At 43.0% G+C, this 21,529-nt stretch overlaps 1 protein-coding gene across 5 annotated transcripts in view; it reads left to right on the forward strand.

Annotated features, from left to right (window-relative positions):
• dusp8a (dual specificity phosphatase 8a) overlaps nt 1-21,529 on the forward strand; it is a 41,961-nt gene that overhangs the window by 4,254 nt on the left and 16,178 nt on the right. For 3 of the 5 annotated variants that reach the window (XM_003447151.5, XM_005471044.4, XM_005471045.4), the window contains exons 2-3: nt 3,130-3,531; nt 13,268-13,406. In XM_003447151.5, the coding sequence (XP_003447199.1) occupies nt 3,295-3,531; nt 13,268-13,406 (376 nt within the window). In that variant the 5' untranslated portion in view covers nt 3,130-3,294. Of the gene's footprint in view, nt 1-993; nt 1,148-1,899; nt 1,921-3,129; nt 3,532-13,267; nt 13,407-21,529 lie in introns of those variants that run through there. The other 2 variants (XM_019361857.2, XM_025908947.1) reach the window with 2 other exon arrangements.

The raw sequence follows: 21,529 nt of genomic DNA on the forward strand, positions 1-21,529 counted from the left end.
AAATTCCCATCTAAAGTAAAAATTTCCTCAAAGTTGACCAGTCAGACTAGTTTCTCTGCAAGTTGTCGTGGTGTAATTATTTTGTTTTGACTTTATGGATCTGCACAACCTGGTCTGTCTGGATCTTCTGACTGTGTGACCTTGCTTGACCTTAGACTACAGCTTTGGGAAAGCAGTGAGATTTTGGGGCTATATTAGAGGAAACATCACATAGAGATATATTAAAATCATTTCGGTCGGTGGCTTTTAGACTAATTTGTTGTCATTTTCTTTTAGTAAGTGAGTAAAATAAAAGATGCACATACAGCTCAGGTTGGGAGAATCTATCTTGAGCTCCACTGTCTGTTTTAGCTTTATCTTGTATCCAGCATCAGCATCAGTCAGCATCCCATCACAATCACCCTTCTCGTGCCCCCTTATCACCCCAGCCTGGGCTGTTTCCATGGCAACCAAATCTGCTCCAGGCCTGTACACACTGTGTCTGTCTCTCTGCTTTCTCTTCTCTTTGCTTGTTTTCTTCTGTTCAGTCAGAGCATCACAGACTAGTGCTGCTTCCTTAAGTGTGAGGAGTTTATTTTATTTATTTCTTTATTTAATGATTCTTCCTTTTTTTCCCTGCTTGGGATGTGATGTGGAGGGGCATTTTTTTTGCATGAGGAGATGGGCGATGTTTGTTATGCTGAGTAATCACGTGGATGGCTGTGTTGCTTCTTTTAATTTCTCTGCCTTTCTCATATTTTCTTGTCAATATTCTTGCTGTTTTCTATATTAACCTTTCTTTCCATTCCCCTTTCTGTCCATACAAGCGGGATGTTTTTGAGTTTGCCATGGGACGATTGTCAAGCGACACATAAAGATGCAGAGCGCTCCGTCTCTGACTACCACACATGTAAACCTGCACACTCCTCCCCTCCCCATCTCTCTTCACTGCACAAAAGCAAGAAAGAGAGTGATAGAGAAGGAAGGAGAGATTCAGAGAGGAAAAAGTGTGAGACTGGGTGGGTGGGAGAGCAGTCGCCATTAGACATATGCAGCATCAGATGCTGTGCTCAGCAGCGGCAGGGACACAGAGAAAGAGAGCAAAAGATTCACATCCCTCGAAGCTGTGTTGTTAGCTGCACGACCAAAGGGCTCCCTGCCAGATAAGGTACGGTATAACAGGTGATGGTGCAGGTTGTAATGTGGCAGGGGACGTTTTTTGTACAGGGGCAAACTGGTATTGCAGCAAAGCTTTCAGCAGAATAGATATCCGGATGCTTATAATGTGAAGTTATGTCAGCATGCTAGTACTACATAAACTGTGATTCACTTTTTCAGTTAAAGAAAAGATTAGCTTAGCTTAGGTGGACTGTGTTCATTTGTTTGTGCTGCTTTATATGTTGTGCAGATTAGTGGGCGTTTTGCCTTCAACCTTCATTGACTATCTAAAATTTTATCTATGTCAATGCTTGCCGGAATCTACTTTCTGATTCAGCAGCAGTTTGGTTATGCTTAACAGTGCAAGCAGTTGCTACTGTCTCTCTAGACTGTCTTTCATGTTCTTGTGCTGATCCTCTTGCATCAGGCCTGTTGCCAGGCAGCGATAGCATGTGTACATCGGCTGCATGTTCAGTTCATCCAACAGTCTACAAGTCAATAGGAGACGAGCTGTAGGCTGTCGTGAAGCAACGTTGTCACATCGCATGTGACAGCGGTATCTACTCAACCTCCATGTCATATGTTTGATGTGGTCGTCTGCATGTGAGATTTGATTTTTCACCCACATTCTCCTTCATATGTTTCTTCCCTGCTCCACAATCATCCCCTCTCCCTCACCTTGAGCTGGCTGGAGTTGCTAGGCTGAATAACATCCTTCGTTAACTCCACACAGCTCTCCTTTCTCGCTCTACTCCCTCCCTCTATGGCGCTGCCAGACCACAGGTGAAAAGTTACAAGACACAACTGATCAGATGCATTTTCTCCTCAGTTTATCCCTCTCTCTCACTTTCTCACCAGTGTTGTTAACTGTTTTTCTTTTCTGCCCATCCTCTCAAGAGGAACATAGCCTTAACATCGTTTTTGTTTTGGCTACTGCACCTCTGTCACTCAACCAAGATTTAATCCTGCATTTACGCTTTGGGGTAAACGAGAAGAGGCCCATTCATTTTTAATGACACCACGTGCCTGTAGACGAATAAAACAACATGGCTGCATTCACATTCTGACCTTTTACTTGTCGCATGACACCTGGTTGACCAATGAAATGGACCTCAACCTACGCTGGGTTTTTTTTCATTTGCATGTTGACTTAATTAAATGGCACAGTGGTTTTGTAATGTGCAGTCTAGCACGCACACACATGCTGTTTCTCACAACCCTAATAAACGACAGATCGTGTGTGTGTGTGTCTCATGTTAAAGGTAAAAGGGTTGTGGTGAATGTGAGCACGGAGGAGATCAGAGTGATTAGAAGTGATGGATAGAAGGAGGCAGTTCATCAAGTTTATGGATGGTTAATTTGAAACACACATACAAACACACACGCACAGGATGTCACACAGGCCTTCTGCCTGTGTCCAGACCTGCTCTCTGAATTCCCCTGGCTTAATTTATCGCACGCTCTCTGTTTCCTGTTTCATGAGCTACTGCACAAGAGACCCTCGATCAACAACCACCAGCCTTCACACAGTTACACAGGCACTCACGCACACCGTCCTTTTTATTGTCCAATTTAAGTCTTTGTCTTCGGATATGTGATATTCCTTCAGATCCCAGGACTGCTAAATCCCGTTGGATGATCCGGTCAGCTTTTAAGTCTTTAAATAACTTTTATATTCATCTTTATAGCATTGTGGTTATTTTAAAATGCCAGATGCTAAATTTCTGCTAATAAAAGATAATGCAAAAGATCAAAAGTACGTGTGAGTTCTTGTGTTAGAGTCAGGATTCGAAATGTGTGTGAAATGGATCCGTTGTTGTGACTTTGCAGCAGTTGAGTTTGAAGGGCTTTATTTGTTACCATGGAGTGATTGAGTGAAGCTTAGACCGAAATGTGCCGTTTTTGATCACGTTTGTCGCATTCTTAAATTTCTCCATGAATGCTTTGTTTACTTAATTCTCTTTCCTTCTTTTTTGTTGCTTCTTCTTTTAGGCACCATGGATCTCCCAGCGCCTGCTCCAGTGGTAGCCCTTCTCCACTGACCCTTATCTCCTCCTCCTTCCTCCACCTCTCTCATCTACCCCTCGTTCTTCATACCCCACTACCCCCCATCCCCACGTCTTTGACCCTAGCTTCCCACTCAGCGCATCCTACATCATGGCAGGGGAGAAAGGGCCCAACAAGAGGAGCGCCATGGACATCAAGCGCCTGGCGAGCCTCATCCAGAGAGGGACAGGCCGCTTGCTGGTAATTGACAGCAGGACGTTTTCTGAGTACAACGCGTCACACGTACAGGGCGCGGTCAACGTTTGCTGCTCAAAGCTGGTGAAGAGGCGACTGCAGCAGGACAAAGTGTCTGTCACTGAGCTGCTTCAACCCAATGGCAAAGTGAAGGTGAGTTAAAGCTCAATTAAGGCTACCTGACAGCTGATGCTTTTTGGGTGGTAGAATCTGATTAGAGAGCCATTCACTTAAGTGCCAAGCTGTCATTATGCCAAGCTCCTACCTTGCTGATAAGGGTGAGACACTTGATTCCTACCTGCTTAATAATCTACTCTTAAAACCTCTTAAAATGGTCATTTGTACGTTTTTACACTTCTCACAAATAAATGAGACATAGCATGCTAATTGCTGAGATTTAGAGGTTCCGGTAAGTGGAATTTGTCACTTTTGCTCAGAGCCAAACTAGCCGTTTCCCCTGTGTGCAGTCTTTGTGCCTAGCCAAGTTTAAGGTGCTGGTAGTTTTACGATTACTAAACCCATACTGATCTCGTATTGAAGAAGATGAGTGGCATTCGTATTCTTTGAATACCACTCAAATTTGAGCATTTCAAAAAATGGTTCGAGTTTTTAAATTTAGTGCTTTCTGTGCTTCATAAATTCCCTCAACCCACAGACTGAAATAACTCCTTTAAACAACCGATTGACTTGTCCCAAGCACACCTTGGTGATTTACAAATTTTTCCTTGGATGCTGCTTAGAGTTTATTCATTTGCTCACATTTAGAGTATAGCAGTATAGAAACTCTGCTTGTATCATGTATTCATTATGCAGTAGGTGCAGCGAGTTGATATTGGAAGACTTTCTTTGAGCCTGAGGTCTCAGATTCAGGTTCCCTTGTCAGCACGCTCTCACACCGTTGAAGTGCCGTCATGCAAGATGCTGACTTTACGCCAGCTGTATGAGATTATTACCAACAGTCTGACCTGCGTTTCACTGTAGTTCCGAACTAGCCTCCTCTGTGTTAGCCAAGTCTGTAGCACATCAGCGGATGCTATATTTGGTGGGCAGGCACGCATACTGTATGTTTGTTGCTTATCAGTGGCCCTGAAATCGGATCCTTCTGGTTTCCATGACTTCTCCTCCGAATATGACAGCCTTCTTTCCATGGCCTGTCCACCCGCGGCATGCTGACTCCTGTATTTTTAGTCTCTGTGTGAAACTGAAGGATCTCTGAGAGGGGGAGGTAGGGGGAGAGGAGGAGGGTTGACATCGGTGTGTTTTGTGTGCAGTATGTGCTTTTTGTGCTGTCATGTTTGTGCATGCATTCATCAGCTAACAGTTTTACTTGACTGAATACAGAAAGCAAAAAAGCTGTAGAGGACATGGGAGATGATTTTCAGCCTCCTGGCTTCAAATGTTATTTTTAGATATTTAACTTTTTAGTTACACCCAGTGCAATAAAACAATGATTCACAGCAACCCATGACACTTGCCAGGTGAGTGAAATTTTTTTTTTAGGTGTGACTCAGAACGGCAGTTCACACTTCTTTTTTGTTGTTCTACTTCCTGGTTGCCAGGAGGAGGTCTGGTTGTCTGGCCTGTCACTCATCTTATTCTGTTGAGCCTATTTATAAGAGTGATTTATGACCAGCTTCCATTTTATGCCATTGTGTGTCTGCCTCAAACTGGCTGACATGTATTTCCGTCTGGTACCTGGTTGGTACATCTTTCATAACTAAAAAACATAACTTCCCAAAAAAAGGCAAATATTTAGACTTTATTACTTTATTGCTCTGTGTACTCCTGCTGGGTTACACTTTAACATTTGTAGATGACAGACAGCTACATGGTAAAACGAACTTCCGTTCCACTAATAGCACCTGGGATATTTAACCGAGAGTCCGTATATACCTGCTGTTTTTCCCTGGCTCTAATGCTTTAATGCGAGTCAACCCCTCATGCCTTTCTTTTCACCCAACATGAACCATTATCATCCAGAAGATTCTGTGTCTGAATACTTGTATTATTTCGACCAAAAGATCCAGTTTTGTTCCCATAATGGTTTTATTTTATCTGAGATCATACACACCCAAAAATAAAATCTTTTGAACACTAGAGATGTAGACAACAAAGAGAAAGCGAAAAGAAAGGCTGATGGATTTAAATAAGCTGCTGCTGGAGAAATGTTTGATTGAGGCTTTGGATCACTGTCAGAGTTTCAGTTTCATTACTTGCCCTGAGTGCAGCGTGCCAGAGTGCGTTTCTGTGCTCCGTCTTTGGGTTCATCTCTGCGTGGGGCTCTGTGCTTGGCAGATCTCACACTGTGGCACCCCACAGAGCCATGCTTCCTCCTGATTTCGCTCACTTTCATTCTCGTGACAGCTCTGTCTGTCTGTCTGTTTTGCAACCATAGCCTGCAGCAGCTCGCAACCACCTCGATTCTTATTAGTTTATTCCAGTTCTCCTCTCACTGTCTAGTGTTGTCCCATGCCTGCTTTGTTATTATCCATTCCCCACCCCCAGTAAAGAGGATAAGGCTTGTGATTAATGCTAGGCTGGATAAAGCTGGAACTAGCCGGGTTAGAGAGGAGGGCCTGACGGACCCAGACTCTTTTGTTATTGGCTAAGCATGACATCATCCCTTTTGTGTGGCCACTGGCAGGCCGCGGGCTGGGCACGTGCAGATTGGCTGTGTGGTGTTTAAGCCAGCTCTCGACTGACCCCCCCGTGCACACATACACACCATCGTCTGTACCCCCCACATGGCTCTGAGCATCTCCAGGAGCTGTCTCAGCCAGCCAAAACGCCAAAGGACACCATTGTGGCTCTTTGTATAGGAAGTGAATGCAGGAAGCAGGAGAGCAGCATTGACAGTATTCATGGATGGGCTGCTGCCTCCGCCTCCTCCCCAGCTGCCTCTCGCCTCGCATCCCATTGAGAACTAATAGCCTGCGTCCCCCAAGGCGCTGCACTCACCCTCTTTCATCGAAGCTCCCAATGCTTCAGTTAACTGAGCTGAATGAACAGAACAGAACAGCAGCAAACAAAATGGTGTCCTCTTTCTTCTGCCTTTCACGTTCCATCCCTTCATAGCTCCTTTTATTAATGCTCTCTATTAATGTAGGTGTAGAGAACTGGACACAGTAGGCTAGATGATGGACGACCTCTGCTGGGAGAGCGCAGGCTTAGTCGGAAATGGGGCTTCCTCATGCCTTTTCCGACAGGCTAGAGGGCAGGCGGCTGGTTTCTTGGCTTAAGCCTGGCTAATCCCTGCTGCTGTGACGGGGACAGCCGGCCAGGCAGGCCTGACAGATGGACCAGAGGTTTTCACTACCAGTAACCAGCCTGGGGAAGCACCCTTCCTCTTCTGTATAGAAATTGACCCCACTCTTTTGTTAAATGAAATAGCATGGATGTGTAATGTATAGATACATTACACTTATGAGCTGTCAAATCTGTTAATGTGGCAGAACTTAAATATTTATAACCACAAGTAGGTTTCCAGATGAAAATTTAGCTGATTTTTGCATTTTTGTTGTAAACTGAAGAAACCAGCTCTATCAGCACACTGACCGAGATGCAGTGCATCAAGTTTAAGACAGACGTGACTGAGTGAACTTGTAAAATTTAGGATTTCTGCTTGCAAAATTGAATTATGCTGATTTCAATGTAGTATAAATAGATAACACAAAAAATTTGATAAACAATTCCCCAGTACTGGACTCTGTAATGGGTATTAACTGATTGGTTGAAACATTTAGCCAGTGAATCAATTTGTAGATCAAGAGAGAAAAAAAAGTGTTTTGGAAAGTCAAATGACAACAAGTGAAACCCGTAACATTCAATTTCGGCTTTCTAAATGCTGCTGCTTTCCTTTTGTGATTTCTGCACTATTAGTCAGACTAAACAGGCAATTTGAAGAAATTATGCAAACAGATTTAAACAGATTTCTCCAATTTCACTGTATAAACAAACAAACAAAAAACATCAAAAAACAATAAATAATTGAATAATTGTTAGCTGCAGCCGTATCAGTGTGATGCCTTTATGGAAATATTCTATTTACACCTGAAAATATTCTCCAGCTGTTGTGATACCAACATTTTTGACATGATAATGAACAATAGGCCTATTATTTTTGTTTGGTATAGTGGGCATGTAGCAATAAAACAAAGAAAGGCAATGGGTCTATAATCTTGTCTGTGATCTTAATTGGTGAGATCGGCTGAGTGCCCTGCCAAACAGAGAGAGACGACACGTGACCAACTAATGGATTTATGCAATGTAGAAGATCTCCATCAATTCCACTGATGACACACCATATGTTGTGTTTATCCTCCATGTGAAGGGTTAGGGGGTGGCTGTAATGATGCATGATAGGGAAACCCATATGGAAAGAAAATTAAAAAAATAAATCTCATTAGCTCCATTTGCAACAATTCATCTTTTTGTATGTCTCTTATAGGATTTTCTTATTAAAATGGCGACTTTCTCATTTTTCTCTTACAGCATTTTTACTTTAATTCATGCTTAATTCCATGTTGCATGAAAAAAGTTACACTTTCATGAGTAAATCAAACATGCATCTAAAGAGGAAATAGTTATTTACTTTGTTAGGAACAAAAAGTGTTTGTCATCTAGCATCTGACACAGACTGTTTTTTACCATCAAGGACATCACACACGTGTTTCATGTGTCATCTCCCATGATTGCAAGAGCAGAACTGAGAACATAGATGATGAATTTCTGTGTTGGTTATTTCCCAGATGACCAAGATGGGAAAAATGGGAAATTTCCGTGTGTTTCATTCACTTTTATCTGTTTACTGAGTTTAAACAGAGATGCTATAGCCAGCAGTGGTGTTTCTACAGAGATGGATAATGTCATATGTTTGCTTTGATGAGGTCATGCACTGAGTCATTGTTTGCTTTTAAGATCCCAGTGTTTAACATACACACACATGTCATAATCTGTGTATAGTTTCAGATCTAATCACAAAGTAAAACTAACAATTATAGAAAATATAATATATGTATTTTTTTTTTTTACTCTAGTGTGAGTTCATGGGAGAGGATTTGGGGATACAAAATATGGCTTCATTATATAAAGAATTTGGAGGATGATGAGGTATTACCACATAAAGAGAACGAATGCTTTCTTTACAGACAAAAATTAAGTCTGTGTACTGAGACAGACAAACTGTGTACTTTTATGTAAAAGTATAAGAATTCACTTGTATATAAATGTGTACCCTGAACAGGGCCTTGTGTGTGTGTGTCTGTGTGCTAAAGGATCCCTGATATTCACCAACATGTAGGTGTGACCACACCAGATCAGGTGACCACATCTTAGAAATCATCAGGGATGACCTCACACTGCACATGCACAGAGCCGTCAGAAGCTTTCACCACCATGCCACATACCCACATCCCAGTCAGAATCACTTTCATTCAGGTGTAAAGTTTTACTTTAAAGGATGTTTCACAGTTATTCCCCATACTAAGGCTAGAATCTAATTTATCTATGAACCCAGGTTGAACCATATTATATACCTCTTTCCACATCTTATGAGCACAGTTGGTCGTGTCTCACACACACATATCACAGCTACTGAAGCATACATGGAGGTGGCAGCTGCCAGTTTCAGTCAATGACATCATCTATCCCCAGGGTGGTAGCTTGACAGTCGCGAGAGGTGTAGTTTGCACCTGTGAGCCGGGGTCTTAAACTGACTTATTGAATAGTTAAAAGGGGACACTAGAGTACATGCAATATATTGTGTGTAATGTTGAAAGTTTGGTCCAGTTGGTGCCACATCGGCATAGAAAGAATGTTAGAAATGTACCTAGAAACCAACTTAAATAATAGGCGTATGGTTGGTACGTAATTAATTTTTTTCTGGTGAATCGGAATAACAAACTCTGACTCATGCTCACAGTGCTGTCTTTTTAAAGAGAGATTTCGTAATGCGCCGTTTATTGCCATTTCCTGTATCTCTTCAGCTCCTCGTTACTGAAGAATTTACTGTTAACTGAAGATGGCTCGTACTGCACTCCTCTTGTTTTGTGTGGGTCCTCCCAGAGTGGACACCGTGAGGGGACCCAGACTGTGCTTCAGGAATGTGGGTCCATTTTTAGATTTGTGTCACAGACCAGTACACACACACACACACACACACACACACACACACACACACACACACACACACTCTCCCACTCAGCACTGACCTTGTCACTGGTCAGCAGCATGACAGGAGTCAGAGGGAAGTTGTATTTCACTTTTTTGCACAAACTTTTACCGTAAAGCAGGACAGCGCTTCACTTATTTCATAGATATCTCCTGTTGCCAAGCTACTAATCAGTTATCTTTCATTATGTCTTTGTGTGTGTGTGTGTGTGTGTGTGTGTGTGTGTGTGTGTGTGTGTGTGTGTGTGTGTGTGTGTGTGTACAAACTGTCCCTTCAGAGGAGCATTGACACCAAGTCCATGACCTGACTTGCAGCCTTGTCTCCAACCTCGTTTTTCTTCCACTCCTTACATATTTTATAACAGGGTCAGTTAGAAGTGTACAGGGACTTCTAACTCTCTTGCCCAATCCCTTCATTTTTTTTCTCTTTCAGTGTCAAATGTTATCCTTTTTCTAGCTCTGTGTATCTCATTTAATAGAATTTCATCTTTTATGTATCTTGCCTCTCCTGTTTGTTGTTTGTCCTCTGCTGTGACACTGGTCTCCAGCTCCTTTAGAGAGACCTGGGTGCAGCAGGATTGTAGCATTTGCTGTGCTAGTGCTACCTTCTGTCCCTCCATCCCTCTCTTGCTTTATATCTAATCCTCCCTCAAGTTTCCGTCTGATCCCCCTTCTTGGTATTCCTTTCCTTGGCTTCCTCTTCTGTTCCTGTTTTTCCTCTCTGCTAGTGGCATTCCTTGTTTACCTGCATTGTGCATGCGTCAGAGAGCCTGGGCCAGTACTGTAATAGTAGTGATGCTGTAGCACTGCAGAGAGATGAGGGATCTGTACTGCTGCTGCAGTCTGACAGCAAGCCCCAGCCCTGGGTCGTTGACCTCCAACACTGCAGCAACCTCCATGTGTTTCACATACTTAGCCAGATGGGTAGTTTTTAGCCTCTGGTGTAATATTCTTCTATCTGTTATGCCATTTATACTTTCTAACAAATCTAGACATTTCTTTTCATCTTATAAGGGAATAAGGTGAGATCTAATTTATCATCTTAGAGAAAAAAATGTAAAAAACAGTCATCAAAATGGCATGTAACTGTCACTTAACTACCGTACATCATTTACAGCAAATTTATATTTTTTTTTCTATATTGTGGTAGTACCACCAAACCTGTGAAAATAAATTGTTAAAAAATGCTATTGCAGTGTCTGTGGTTGTTTGAGAAAAGTTTTTAATTATGATGTTTTCTATGTACTGCGTGAACACAGTAGTTTCACAGACAGTGACAGTATTTCCTTTATGAGATTCATTCCATGTTTTCGCATTAGAAAGTAAACCTTTTAGACTGCGCAGCGAATAAACAACACCACAGTGTGCATTGAGCAGTGTGTTTATATTTGTGGTAACGCACGTTTGTACGGTTAAAGGCCTGTAATCCTCAGGCACTGAGATCAGACTCCCAAATTAGATCTGATCCCATTAGGATTATTAGCCAAAATATCCAGGGTTAGTTAGGATGAAGGATGCAGGGAATTTAAAACAAAGACAAAGAGACGCAGGGTAAATAACAAATTGTGCATTGTGGGCAGTTAAATGCTAAAACAGGAAATCATAGAAATTGTGCACTTTAATTACGGTTAAATTCATGCTAATGACCCCCGGGCTCTTTCTTTTTTTGTTCTTAATCTGGTTGATATTTTGTACGTGAGTGTATACTGGGCCAGATGGCCTCACAGCTGCATTGCACACAAACCATGATCTTATTATTTTTGCAGCGTATTTTAGCAACAGTTGTCTATTGCAACCACTTTAGGTGATATAGATAAGAAGTCTAAATATCGCAATGCTAATAAATAGAATAAAAAGAAACCAGGGTCTTTGCAATTTTCTGATGGTCTGTGTTGCAGATTATTTCTGAAACTGTTAACAGTAGGCTGCTTGTGTGCTTATTAAGTCGCTATAAGATGTTAACCAGCACTATTTGTCAGTGTCTTTTTGCAATCCCATAATATAGGTCTGGTTACTTCCTTCACATTGGATGAACTTTTTATAGAATATCACATCATGTATGTTGTTGGAGTTTTGGGGGTTTTTTTGCAGATATTGATGTTTGCTGCCATGTCGTGCACAAAGCTCATGCAAATTTCACCGCAGGTTCACACACATCAAGTGTAGGCTTTGCTGTAAATAACTACTTCTAAATGGTTCCCTGTCATAAGTAATTTGAGAGCTTGGGTAGTCTGTTTTATAAACGAGACCCCAGGTTTTCATTCTTTTAGGTCAGTATTGGTGTTGGATGCAGGCAGGCTTAGCTAAGTCAGGTTTTATTAAGCCAGAGTGAGATTTTAGCATGCTTCAGAGACTGACCTTGTCCTGTCTAAATCACCTGCCTGGCAGTCTTCCAAGCCACTCTGCTACAGCTGCTCTGTAAGCAGAAACATTAGCAAACACGCTCCAGGTGCACTCTGGAGCTGTGTATACCATGAGTTGTCATCACCATTGTGCCTTCACGTGCACAGAGAGCAAAGAGACATTGAGGAACTGGAAGCTAGCGGATATTCAGCAGCACTTTGCACATGAGGATCATGTGCTTTTGTTGTTTACTGAGGTAAACAAAGAATTCACAACCCGTCTTGTTTCATTGTTGCCACGCTCAGTCTTCTGTTTCCTCTCCTAAATCCCTTTTTTGTCCCTTTCATCGTTTTTTTCTTTTTCTCAATTTTTGTTACACGTCTTGTCTCTATTGTTCACTGACCCAATGTGTAGTTACCCCCACACCTCACCCCAACCCCCCTCCATCCTTTTCTCCCTGTAGCTGGCCCTCCTTCCCGCTCCTTCTCCCATCTCCTGTCCAGTGGCGGTTCAGTGAGGTAGTGATTCATAGCTGCAGTAGGCGCTGCCTGATGGTCATGTGACCAAAGCCTGCCTGACAACATGGAGAATGAACACAGTCTGGCTAGTTTGTGTGCAGCCTCATGCACATGCTCCCTCATGCAAACACACACACACACACGCGCAAAGAAATACTTTGTCGCATCAGCGCATGCTCACATCCTCTCATCTTTCTCCCAATCTGAAATAAACAGCATCACTATGAAGCCACTGGATGTCCACGCCCTTCGCTAGGCAGCCAGCTTTCATGATTTTATCCTCTATTACAGCAATCATCCTTCTCATATTTGTCCAAAACAAAACATTATGACTGAACAGTGCAATACCCTACCCTAATGCAATATTCATAGTCCTGTGCATTATCTTATAACTATAAGCACGTGCAGTGCTTGCTGTTTACTGTTGCAGTCACAGGCACCAGTAAAGGTTTATTGTCAAAACACCCCGTGGTGTGTTTGTGAGTTCCTTTTTATTTCTTTTTTATTTTTGTTGCTTCTTCCTGGAAAATGTGAAAGCAGCACAGAGGTCAGGTGTTTGAGGAAACAGGTTTGGTCCCTGCCGCAGCTCATTTACCATCAGTGCGTCATCAGAATGCCCTCTTACAATGCCTGGGTTTACTCAGGCGAAAGAAAATATTCCTCAAACCCCACCCACAAGTTTGAATACATGTCATAGATTCAAATGCTGGGGTTGTCCCAAGTCCCAAATTACCCAAGATGCCAATTAGATAGAAATTCCAGTTTTTTCTAACTCCCACTTCCTTGCTGGCTTTGGCACAAGATATTTTTTGTTGTATAATCAATTCTCTTCTCTTCCTTGCTGTTTATCTTCTGTGCAGGTTGAGCTGGGCAGGAAGCAGGAAGTGGTGGTTTATGACCAGAGTTCTAAAGAAGCAGGGCATCTGTCCAAAGATGGTTTTGTGCACATTCTCATGGGAAAGTTGGAGGGCACCTTCCACAAAGTCTCCCTTCTCACCGGTAAGATGAGTGTCTACATGTGTGTCCATAGGTGCTGGTGCTGAAAGTTAAGGACATGTGTGATGATGGTGGTGGTGCAAAAAAAAGGGGGAAAGAGCAGACTTTGAATATCTCAAAGTCTGTTTTCCTGTGTGTGTGTGTGTGTGTGTGTCTGTGTGTGTGTATGCACTGCTATTTATTGTAGCTCGAACAGGTGCACTGTTGTCGTTGCACAGTTCGATCAGCAGATGTCACTCATGAGAAAAACAGGACAACAATGTAGCCCTTAGTCAGTTACCCATTTCTTAACACTATACTAGTGTTCTGACTTCGTGGTGTAAGGTTTGCAGGTATGTGCGAGCACAGGAGGGAGAGGGGAAGTAAACTCCCCTGCACCCTTCCCCTTACCCAGCATCTCTGCAGTAACGGTGAAGCTCAACTTTCAATCCTCTGGCCTTATTTATCACAGTTATTACCCTGTTGTAGTGTCCACTAAGCACACTGAGATTTATAATTGAGCCCCACCAAGACTGTTAATAGTCGTTGAGTTAATAACATCTTGATTGTGGTGGCTGCAGCTTTTTAAGGGATGATATTACACACACACATCCACCCGCCGAGGCTTATGAATCCGTCCCAAATGTGTCAGTGCAGAATGGGGAGTGTAATCTGCCTCAGTCAGGATTGGAAACGAGGCAGCAGAGGCATGCTGCTCTTGCAAATCTCGGCTCTTCTCTCTGCATCCCCATTCTTCTCCTTTTCCCTCCGCTGGGAGATTAGTGCTTTTTTCATGAGTCATTCACGGATGCCAAGGATTGCCTGAAAGCACACAGCCTCTACAATTTGTCACAGAAGTGTACTGAGCGCATGCTTTGGGTGGACACACCCGTGCATACACTGTGCATACACACGACCGCTTTTGATGCCTCACAAACACAAACACACACTCTCTGATTGCAGAAAAGCCAGGATTTTGTTAATACTGAAGGACCCCCTGTCAGCAGCTCCCTCCTCGTTATCAATCTCGGTTCGTTCTCGATGTGTTTCTTCAACAGAGGAAGAAAAAGAGGAATCACACCTCTTCCATTTTTGTCCCCGCTTTTCTGCTGTTTCCACGACAACAGTGGCAGAGAATATTCCCCTGTAGGACTCAGCCAATGGCGTCCGCTTTTGTTTGGGTGGTTGTAATATTGGGGTCAGTGGAGCTAGCAGCAGCGTTGTATACATAATATTTGTCTGTATTTGCAGTGCATGCAAGCAGGTGGGTGGTGTTGCATGCATGTGCCTGCATGCATTATGACGTTATGTGAACAATTGCTGTGGGATCTGCTTATGTGGGGAAAAAAGCATCAGTGAGAAGGTGTGAGAGATAAGAATAGGATATGCTTGTCGGGATTTTTAAGTGTTGCTGTTAAGTTGCGTTTTATTAATGTGACAATGTTCATAAAATAATTGGGGATGACGGGCATTCTTGTTCATTGCATCTGTACAGTTTGCAGCAGCAAAGTGCCTGGTGTCTAAAAGGACGCTTGTCTTTTCTGTTACAAAGAATTTGCAAACTCAGGCTTGCAGCCCACAGTGGTACAATGTGCGATTTGTGAACAAACTGAGTACAGAGAAAGTTCAAAGGTCAGGGGCCACGATGTGCCGCCTTGGATCTCGAGCTCTTCACAGAGCAGTCAAAGCAAGCATGCAAGAAAACTATTTTTTGAAATGGGCCACTGGTTTGACAGGATTACTCATTTGAAGATGTCACACTTGCCTCCTAAAAACCAGTTAAATATTGCTCACCTGGTTGTGTGAATGACCAAAGGCCACTACATGCACTAGCCTTTCCCAGCCATTCCTCCCACTCACTCACTGCTTTCCCATCCACTCTCTGTACTTTACTGTGTCAAAAATGAAACCCACCCAAATAAAGTAATGGATTAAATAATGAGTAAAAACTTATGCATCTTTTTGTCCATCCTTTATTTTTTTTTTTGTCCTCTCTCTGCCTCCTCATTCTTGACTTGTAATTGGCATTACTCCCGTCTCCCAAATTTAAAAAAATAATCCCAGTTCGCACCTCCCTCTCCGCCCACCTCCTGCTTTTACACCTCCCCTCTACTGAACCTCTGATTTATGCTACTAATAATTCCCGTGATGACCTCATATCTGACTGGGGACTTATTTTCAGCCTCACACCAGAAGTACACACACTACGCAGAGTGTAGCACTGGTGCAAATCCAGTGAGGGGTAATGTGGGTGGGTAAAGGAGGGAGAAATGGATTGCGAGATGAAAAGAATCCATAAATGGGATGAACAGGGTGAATTCGAGAATAATTATGAAGCTGCTTGTCTGAGGGGAGGTTGATTTTTCTACCTTAAATGTCAGTTATGCAGAAGCTTGCCAAAGGGAGATTAGGGCAACATTTCTGAAAGGGATTTATGTTTTTTGCATTTTTAAACCTAATGCTTATTGACGTAAATTTCCTTTAAACTAGGGGGAATAAGACAGGAGAAGACAGGAGATGCCAGATAAGCTGCCTGAATGAAATGTTACACAATCATAATGAATGCCCTGGGAACATATTGATCCCAAAACAATCTGTGACCCCTCTCAGGTTTCTGCCATTCAGTAATTGATCAACTGGAAAGCACACCATGTCGTTACATGTGGAAAACGTCATACTGGTAGCATTGTCCCAAAAGGGCAATTGTTTTTGTGAATGAAACGACTAATGCCGATTCTCACCCTGTATTAAAGAATGCATTCACGCTGGATGTAGTTGTAGTTGGAAAGTGTCCTTGTGAATCCATGCAAGCACAAAGGTTAAGGTTATGCTACTTCATTGATTGCGTGAAAGTGCTTGTGAGAAACATGCCTCTCTCAGGACAGCTGTATTTTTAACACAGCGGTGATCTCACCCAGTTGGAGCTCAAGCTGATGTGTCTTGCCTTTTTCAGAGTTCTGATAGCGTGTGTGTGTGTGTGTGCGTGTGTGTGTGTGCGTGTGTGTGTGTGTGCGTGTGTGTGTAGAGGGGGAGATCATCACTTGGTTGGAGCCAGCTGCCTCCCCAGTGGCTCTAAAGTTTGTGCATTTCCCACCAATCTGCAAGCACACAGCCAAATTGGAGACAACGCTGAACACTCCCTGCTAGTGTGGGGCTAGGTGGTATGTTAGCCGATGCCAGCTGTGTCATGCGTCACAGCAGCCCCACTATAGGACTGACAGCGTGAAACATTTTGCTGCCGGCGTCGTCATCGTGTTCTAGTTTCAGCAGTCTAATTTGCAAGACAGAATAAAAAGAGAACTTTCAAAAAGGCTACTCATGAGCTGTGGATGAAAAGAGAGTTGGGTAGTGTTTTCAAGTGGAAGGGAGGTGGAGATAAAAATAACAATACGTTTTATTCATAGCACATTTTTTTTCCTTTTTTTTTCAAGCACTTTGAGTTGAGGGGGTGACAGCTAGAAATTAGGAAATTAAACACATGCAAAAGATAGCATTATAAAAGCACCCTGACAGCAGTTGGGTCATAAAGAGGAAATGAAGGTGCAGGAACATGCAGATGTGTATGTCATCTGTGTAATGTGTGAGTCTACAGAGTTTCTGATGTGTGAGACTGCTTCTAATCTTTTCTTGCACCATCTGCCAGTGTTTTTCGTGGGATTACTAAAGCACCACACCGTTAGGTCAAAGAGAAAAGGGACACTGACTGAACTGAGGTAGGGACAAGGGGCAAATGCATGTCTAAATAGTCTACACTGGCAGCACTTGACTGCACTCATAGTGGACAGGTAATCCTGAAACAGTTATGTGGCCAAAAAAAATTAAAGTTTTGCAGTTTGAAATGTTTGCTGCCTTTTCAATGTCATATATCTTTTTAAAATTTTTTTACTATTTCGCTACATAGGTGAATAAAGAATCTTCACTGACATCTTCAGGGCGATGATGTCAGTGAATATTTCAGTGATTTCACAGATGAACAGGCCTCGTCAGGTTTAAGCTGTTTCACATTCCGTTGAAGACACACATCAATCAAACTGTGTTTTTTCACAATAAAATGTGACAAAATGAGTTATGTCATTCAAGTATTGCATGACTCATGTTTTAAGTGTCCAGTAGATTGACAGTGTTGTCCCTGATACAGAGTCCCATGAACTGCATTGAAAAGGGTTCATTTATGTACTGTAGCTTGTGATCTGAGACACAGTTTTTGATTTTTTTTTCTGTCTCCCACGCAAAAGCACAGAAGAGACAAGGCGGTGACATACTGATGAGAGGTATTAGGAGATGAAAGGTGCCTCTCATTTTCTTTCACTTGCACTTTCTTTGTCATGCACATTGTAAATAATGCACACACATACAGGAGCTGCTGTATTCCTCGGGCTTTGATGACATCAGGTTAGGGTGTGACTGCGCAGACACGGGGGTACAAAGGTCAAGTAAGTTACGGCTCATTCTCGTGTGCTGTTATACAACAGTGTGGGGAGTGTTTTTCGTGTGTGCGCGCGTGTGTGTGCGCGTGTGTGTGTGTGTGTGTGTGCGTGCAGACATTAGAGAGAAGCTGAAGAGGTGAGGTAATCATGGGAGGCACAACCTTACAATGCAGCCGTTCAGACATTCCAATGAGCTACATAAGGAGGTCTGTTTGTGAGCATGCATGTTTTTGTGCGTGCATGAATATGTGCATGTAAAGCAGAGCACGAATGCGTATGAGGCAATGTTTTGGAGTATTTGTGTGAGAAAAGACATAATAGACAAATGAGAGCAATTGAGGAGATGAGGTAATACTCCTTATTTCATCCTGAATGTGTGCGTGAGTATGCGCGTGCATGTCAGAGCCTGTGTGGTCACAGAGCTCGCTCAGAGAGACAGGTCGCACTGCTCAGTGTTTGAGTCTCCACAGAAATGAAAGACTTTCTTTTATGTTTCTTCTCCCTCTGGAGCCCAGCATGAAGTCTGCCTTTCTGAAGCTGAAGCCTGAGGTGAAGAAACTGCTCCACACACACACACACACACACAATTTACACGGACACCTGCAGCGCGCATGTGTGTTTGAGATGCTTCAACAGATGCGGATCACCAGTTTTATGTGATGGGAAACTGCTAAAAATTCATCTGCTGTAAAAGTTTTATAGTTTTGCTTGGGGGTCTCGGTTCTGTGGGCTTCGAAAGAGCCCCGGATACGCGTGTGATGGAAAATGATGTAATCAATCAAGTTGTGTAAACAGTGTTTGAATGACATTTGCTTACTGCTTTATGCCTCCAGGTGTGTTATCATTGGTCAGAGGTTGCAGACTAATTGTGGATGTGTGTCTGAGGTCCATTTTTTTTCTCCCCACCTACAACTTTTCTCTCTTCAGCTTCTCTGTCACCCCCTTCTTTCCTGTGTATACTAACCTCCTAACCTGCCCTTTCTGCACCTCTCTGCTCCTTTCTGCCCCTCCACGTCCCCCTCCTACCTCTCAATTACGCCATGGGGAGTTCTAGCAGATCAATGATTTCATTGAGAAGGAGCCAGTGGTGCCATTAGGAGGTGAGCTCACCGTCCCCAGGGAGATCCGACACAGTATTCTCAATGACCTCGCCTTCCTCATCAGTCCTCTTTACATTTCTCCTTCAACCCCCTTTACCTTCCCCCTTACTTCTGCTTCTCTTTACCCACACCCTTCTCCTCCTCCTCCTCTTCCTCCTTCCTCTCTTCTGTTTCATGGTGCTGAGAACAGAGCTCTATTTTTAGGCCTAGACTCCTGCGGTCGTCACATCTGGCGCCAGTGGCCTCGATGCTCTCACCCTGGCCTGTAGATACACAACACATACCGGCCCCACCCCAGCCAGCACCGCGGGAGCACAAAGGTCAAAGAATAAAGGCTAAAACATATCTATGACATCACCTCCCGCCTCAGAAAAGTGTGACATGGTTTGAAAAGCCCTCTAACTGGACGGTGACATAATGCTCTGTTTTCTGCTTTGCAGGTAATGACCTTGATGAGATATTGGGCAAACCCTTAACTTGTGCACACACTTGAGAAAGCTTGCAGATACATGCACATATGGACAGACTCTCTTACACACACACATAAATATGGTAACAAAGCCCAGAGGAGGCCAGTACCAAGTTGCATTTTATGTAACAATGTTCTGTTTCTGCCAGTGTTCTCGCCCCCTCCCCCGTCCGTCTCATTGGCCTCACATGATGAGCTTGATGTCATTTTCCCCTTCTTTCCCTTAAATTTGGGAGAACAAAAACAGGCCAGCATATGTGCATGTTTATGTGTGTGCACAGTGTGATGCACGCGCATGTGTGTGTGTGTTTATGTGAGCTGCTGCCAAATGTTTCCACCATGACGTGATCTCACTGCTCTGCTTGCCTCCTGCTCTTCTTCCTTTTCTCCTCCATCACCGAGTCCCTTGCACACACACACACACACACACACACACACACACACACACACACACACACACACACACACAGACAGACGCACAAGAGAAACACATTGTTGTACGCATATACTTTGACATGCAAAGGAGAAGACTGACAGTTTCTCCCAGATGGGAGAGATGTGCATAAATTTCAAGTAGTGTGGATAAAGATTAGAGCTCAATATGTCTGTGAATGAGACCCTGGTACTGATAGTTAAGCTTAGAAGAATTAAAATTACTTTAATCGTGGGAAGGAATTAACATAAAGTTCACTGTGATCCAGGATAACTGAGTCGTGTGTGGCAAAGACAAAACATGGCTGTAAAAAATAACCATTAAGAGTATAAATTAGGGTTTCATTTACACATGCAGAATTAATATTTGCTTACTTTTTTGATGTTTTACTCGGAGGTCAACTTTTTGGCAAAATCCTGTGACGGTGACCTAAATACATACTTATTTATAGTATAGGTATTTAAGCTGGTTTGTGTATACAGTCTGTTCATACCTTCTGTGTCCTGCTGCATTGGAACTCTATCTAGAGGCCTTTTGAACGTCCCAGCCTGCCCCCGGTCATACATTCATCCAGCAGGGGATAAAAATAGTTTGTTGAAACTGTTACCTAGGCAGTGTCAACACATCAGGTCAACAGGAGCTGAAGCTGAACAGTGTGCTACCCAAAGCTCGCTTCACCCCCATCAGCACCTCATAACTCAAACCTCATCATGAGTTTGGGCCAAGTGCTCGCTAGTTTGGTTGCTACACCGTCAGCTTACCGCTGAGGCGCTTACCCTGACGACTCTGACACACATGTGGAGTGGAAATTTCCAAAGGCAGAAGAAAAGGGAAAGGAGTAGCTAACAATTATGCTAGTTTATCCTACCGAGGCCTGGACTGCATCCACCAAATTCCATTCATGCTCGGACTGCCCACTGCCGCTCCTGTCATAACGTCATTCCTTGGAACAATGGTGGATTCCTGTTTATCACTGGGCTGTCTTTGATGCACTTTATCTCTGGCATGCCACAGAGCTGCTTCCTTATTTACCTGCTGAAAAGACTCCACTTTTACTGTGTGGACGAAGTCCACGTCTTTGCAGACTTGTACTTTGTTCCCTTTAAACTTACAGCACCAGAGGATCTGCTTTAATATGCTGTTTGCTAATTATTCTCCAAAAAAGAGAAAGGTTTTTCTTTTCCAGACTAGTAGCAAAGGAGTAGAATAGTTGCCTGTTACAATGCTGATACTTTAAATCCTGTGTGGTTTAACACTTTTCCTGGTATGTATACAGACTTGTAACACTGGTCTTTTTACCGTAAATACATGCTGATCACACACCGAAATGTTTGGGTTCAACCTCGAGGGCTGCTGCTGTTTCCTGATAAAAGAGGGAGATTTTCTATCTCCACAGCAACAGGCTAATTTTGGAGTTCCAGGCAAATCCAAACCTTCAGATTGAGGTATGCAGCAGTTTGTGATCATTCTCAGTCCTCCTCATATCTCTCCCTCTGCGGACACACAGAAAACTCACTTATACACACACAAATACACACGAAGGCTGGACAGCACTGAGAGGCCACTTCCTCTTGTGTTGTGTAACTACTTCCTGTTTCAGATAAAGTGACATCAGGGTTCCCCAGGGTAAAAGAAAAAGATGTCTAGAGAACATGTATACACACAAATCTTCTATATATCTATATTTTGTTGTTTTTTATTTGGACTAAAAAGAAAAA

Source organism: Oreochromis niloticus, linkage group LG7 (assembly GCF_001858045.2).
Source record: "Oreochromis niloticus isolate F11D_XX linkage group LG7, O_niloticus_UMD_NMBU, whole genome shotgun sequence".
Taxonomy (NCBI): Eukaryota; Metazoa; Chordata; class Actinopteri; order Cichliformes; family Cichlidae; genus Oreochromis; species Oreochromis niloticus.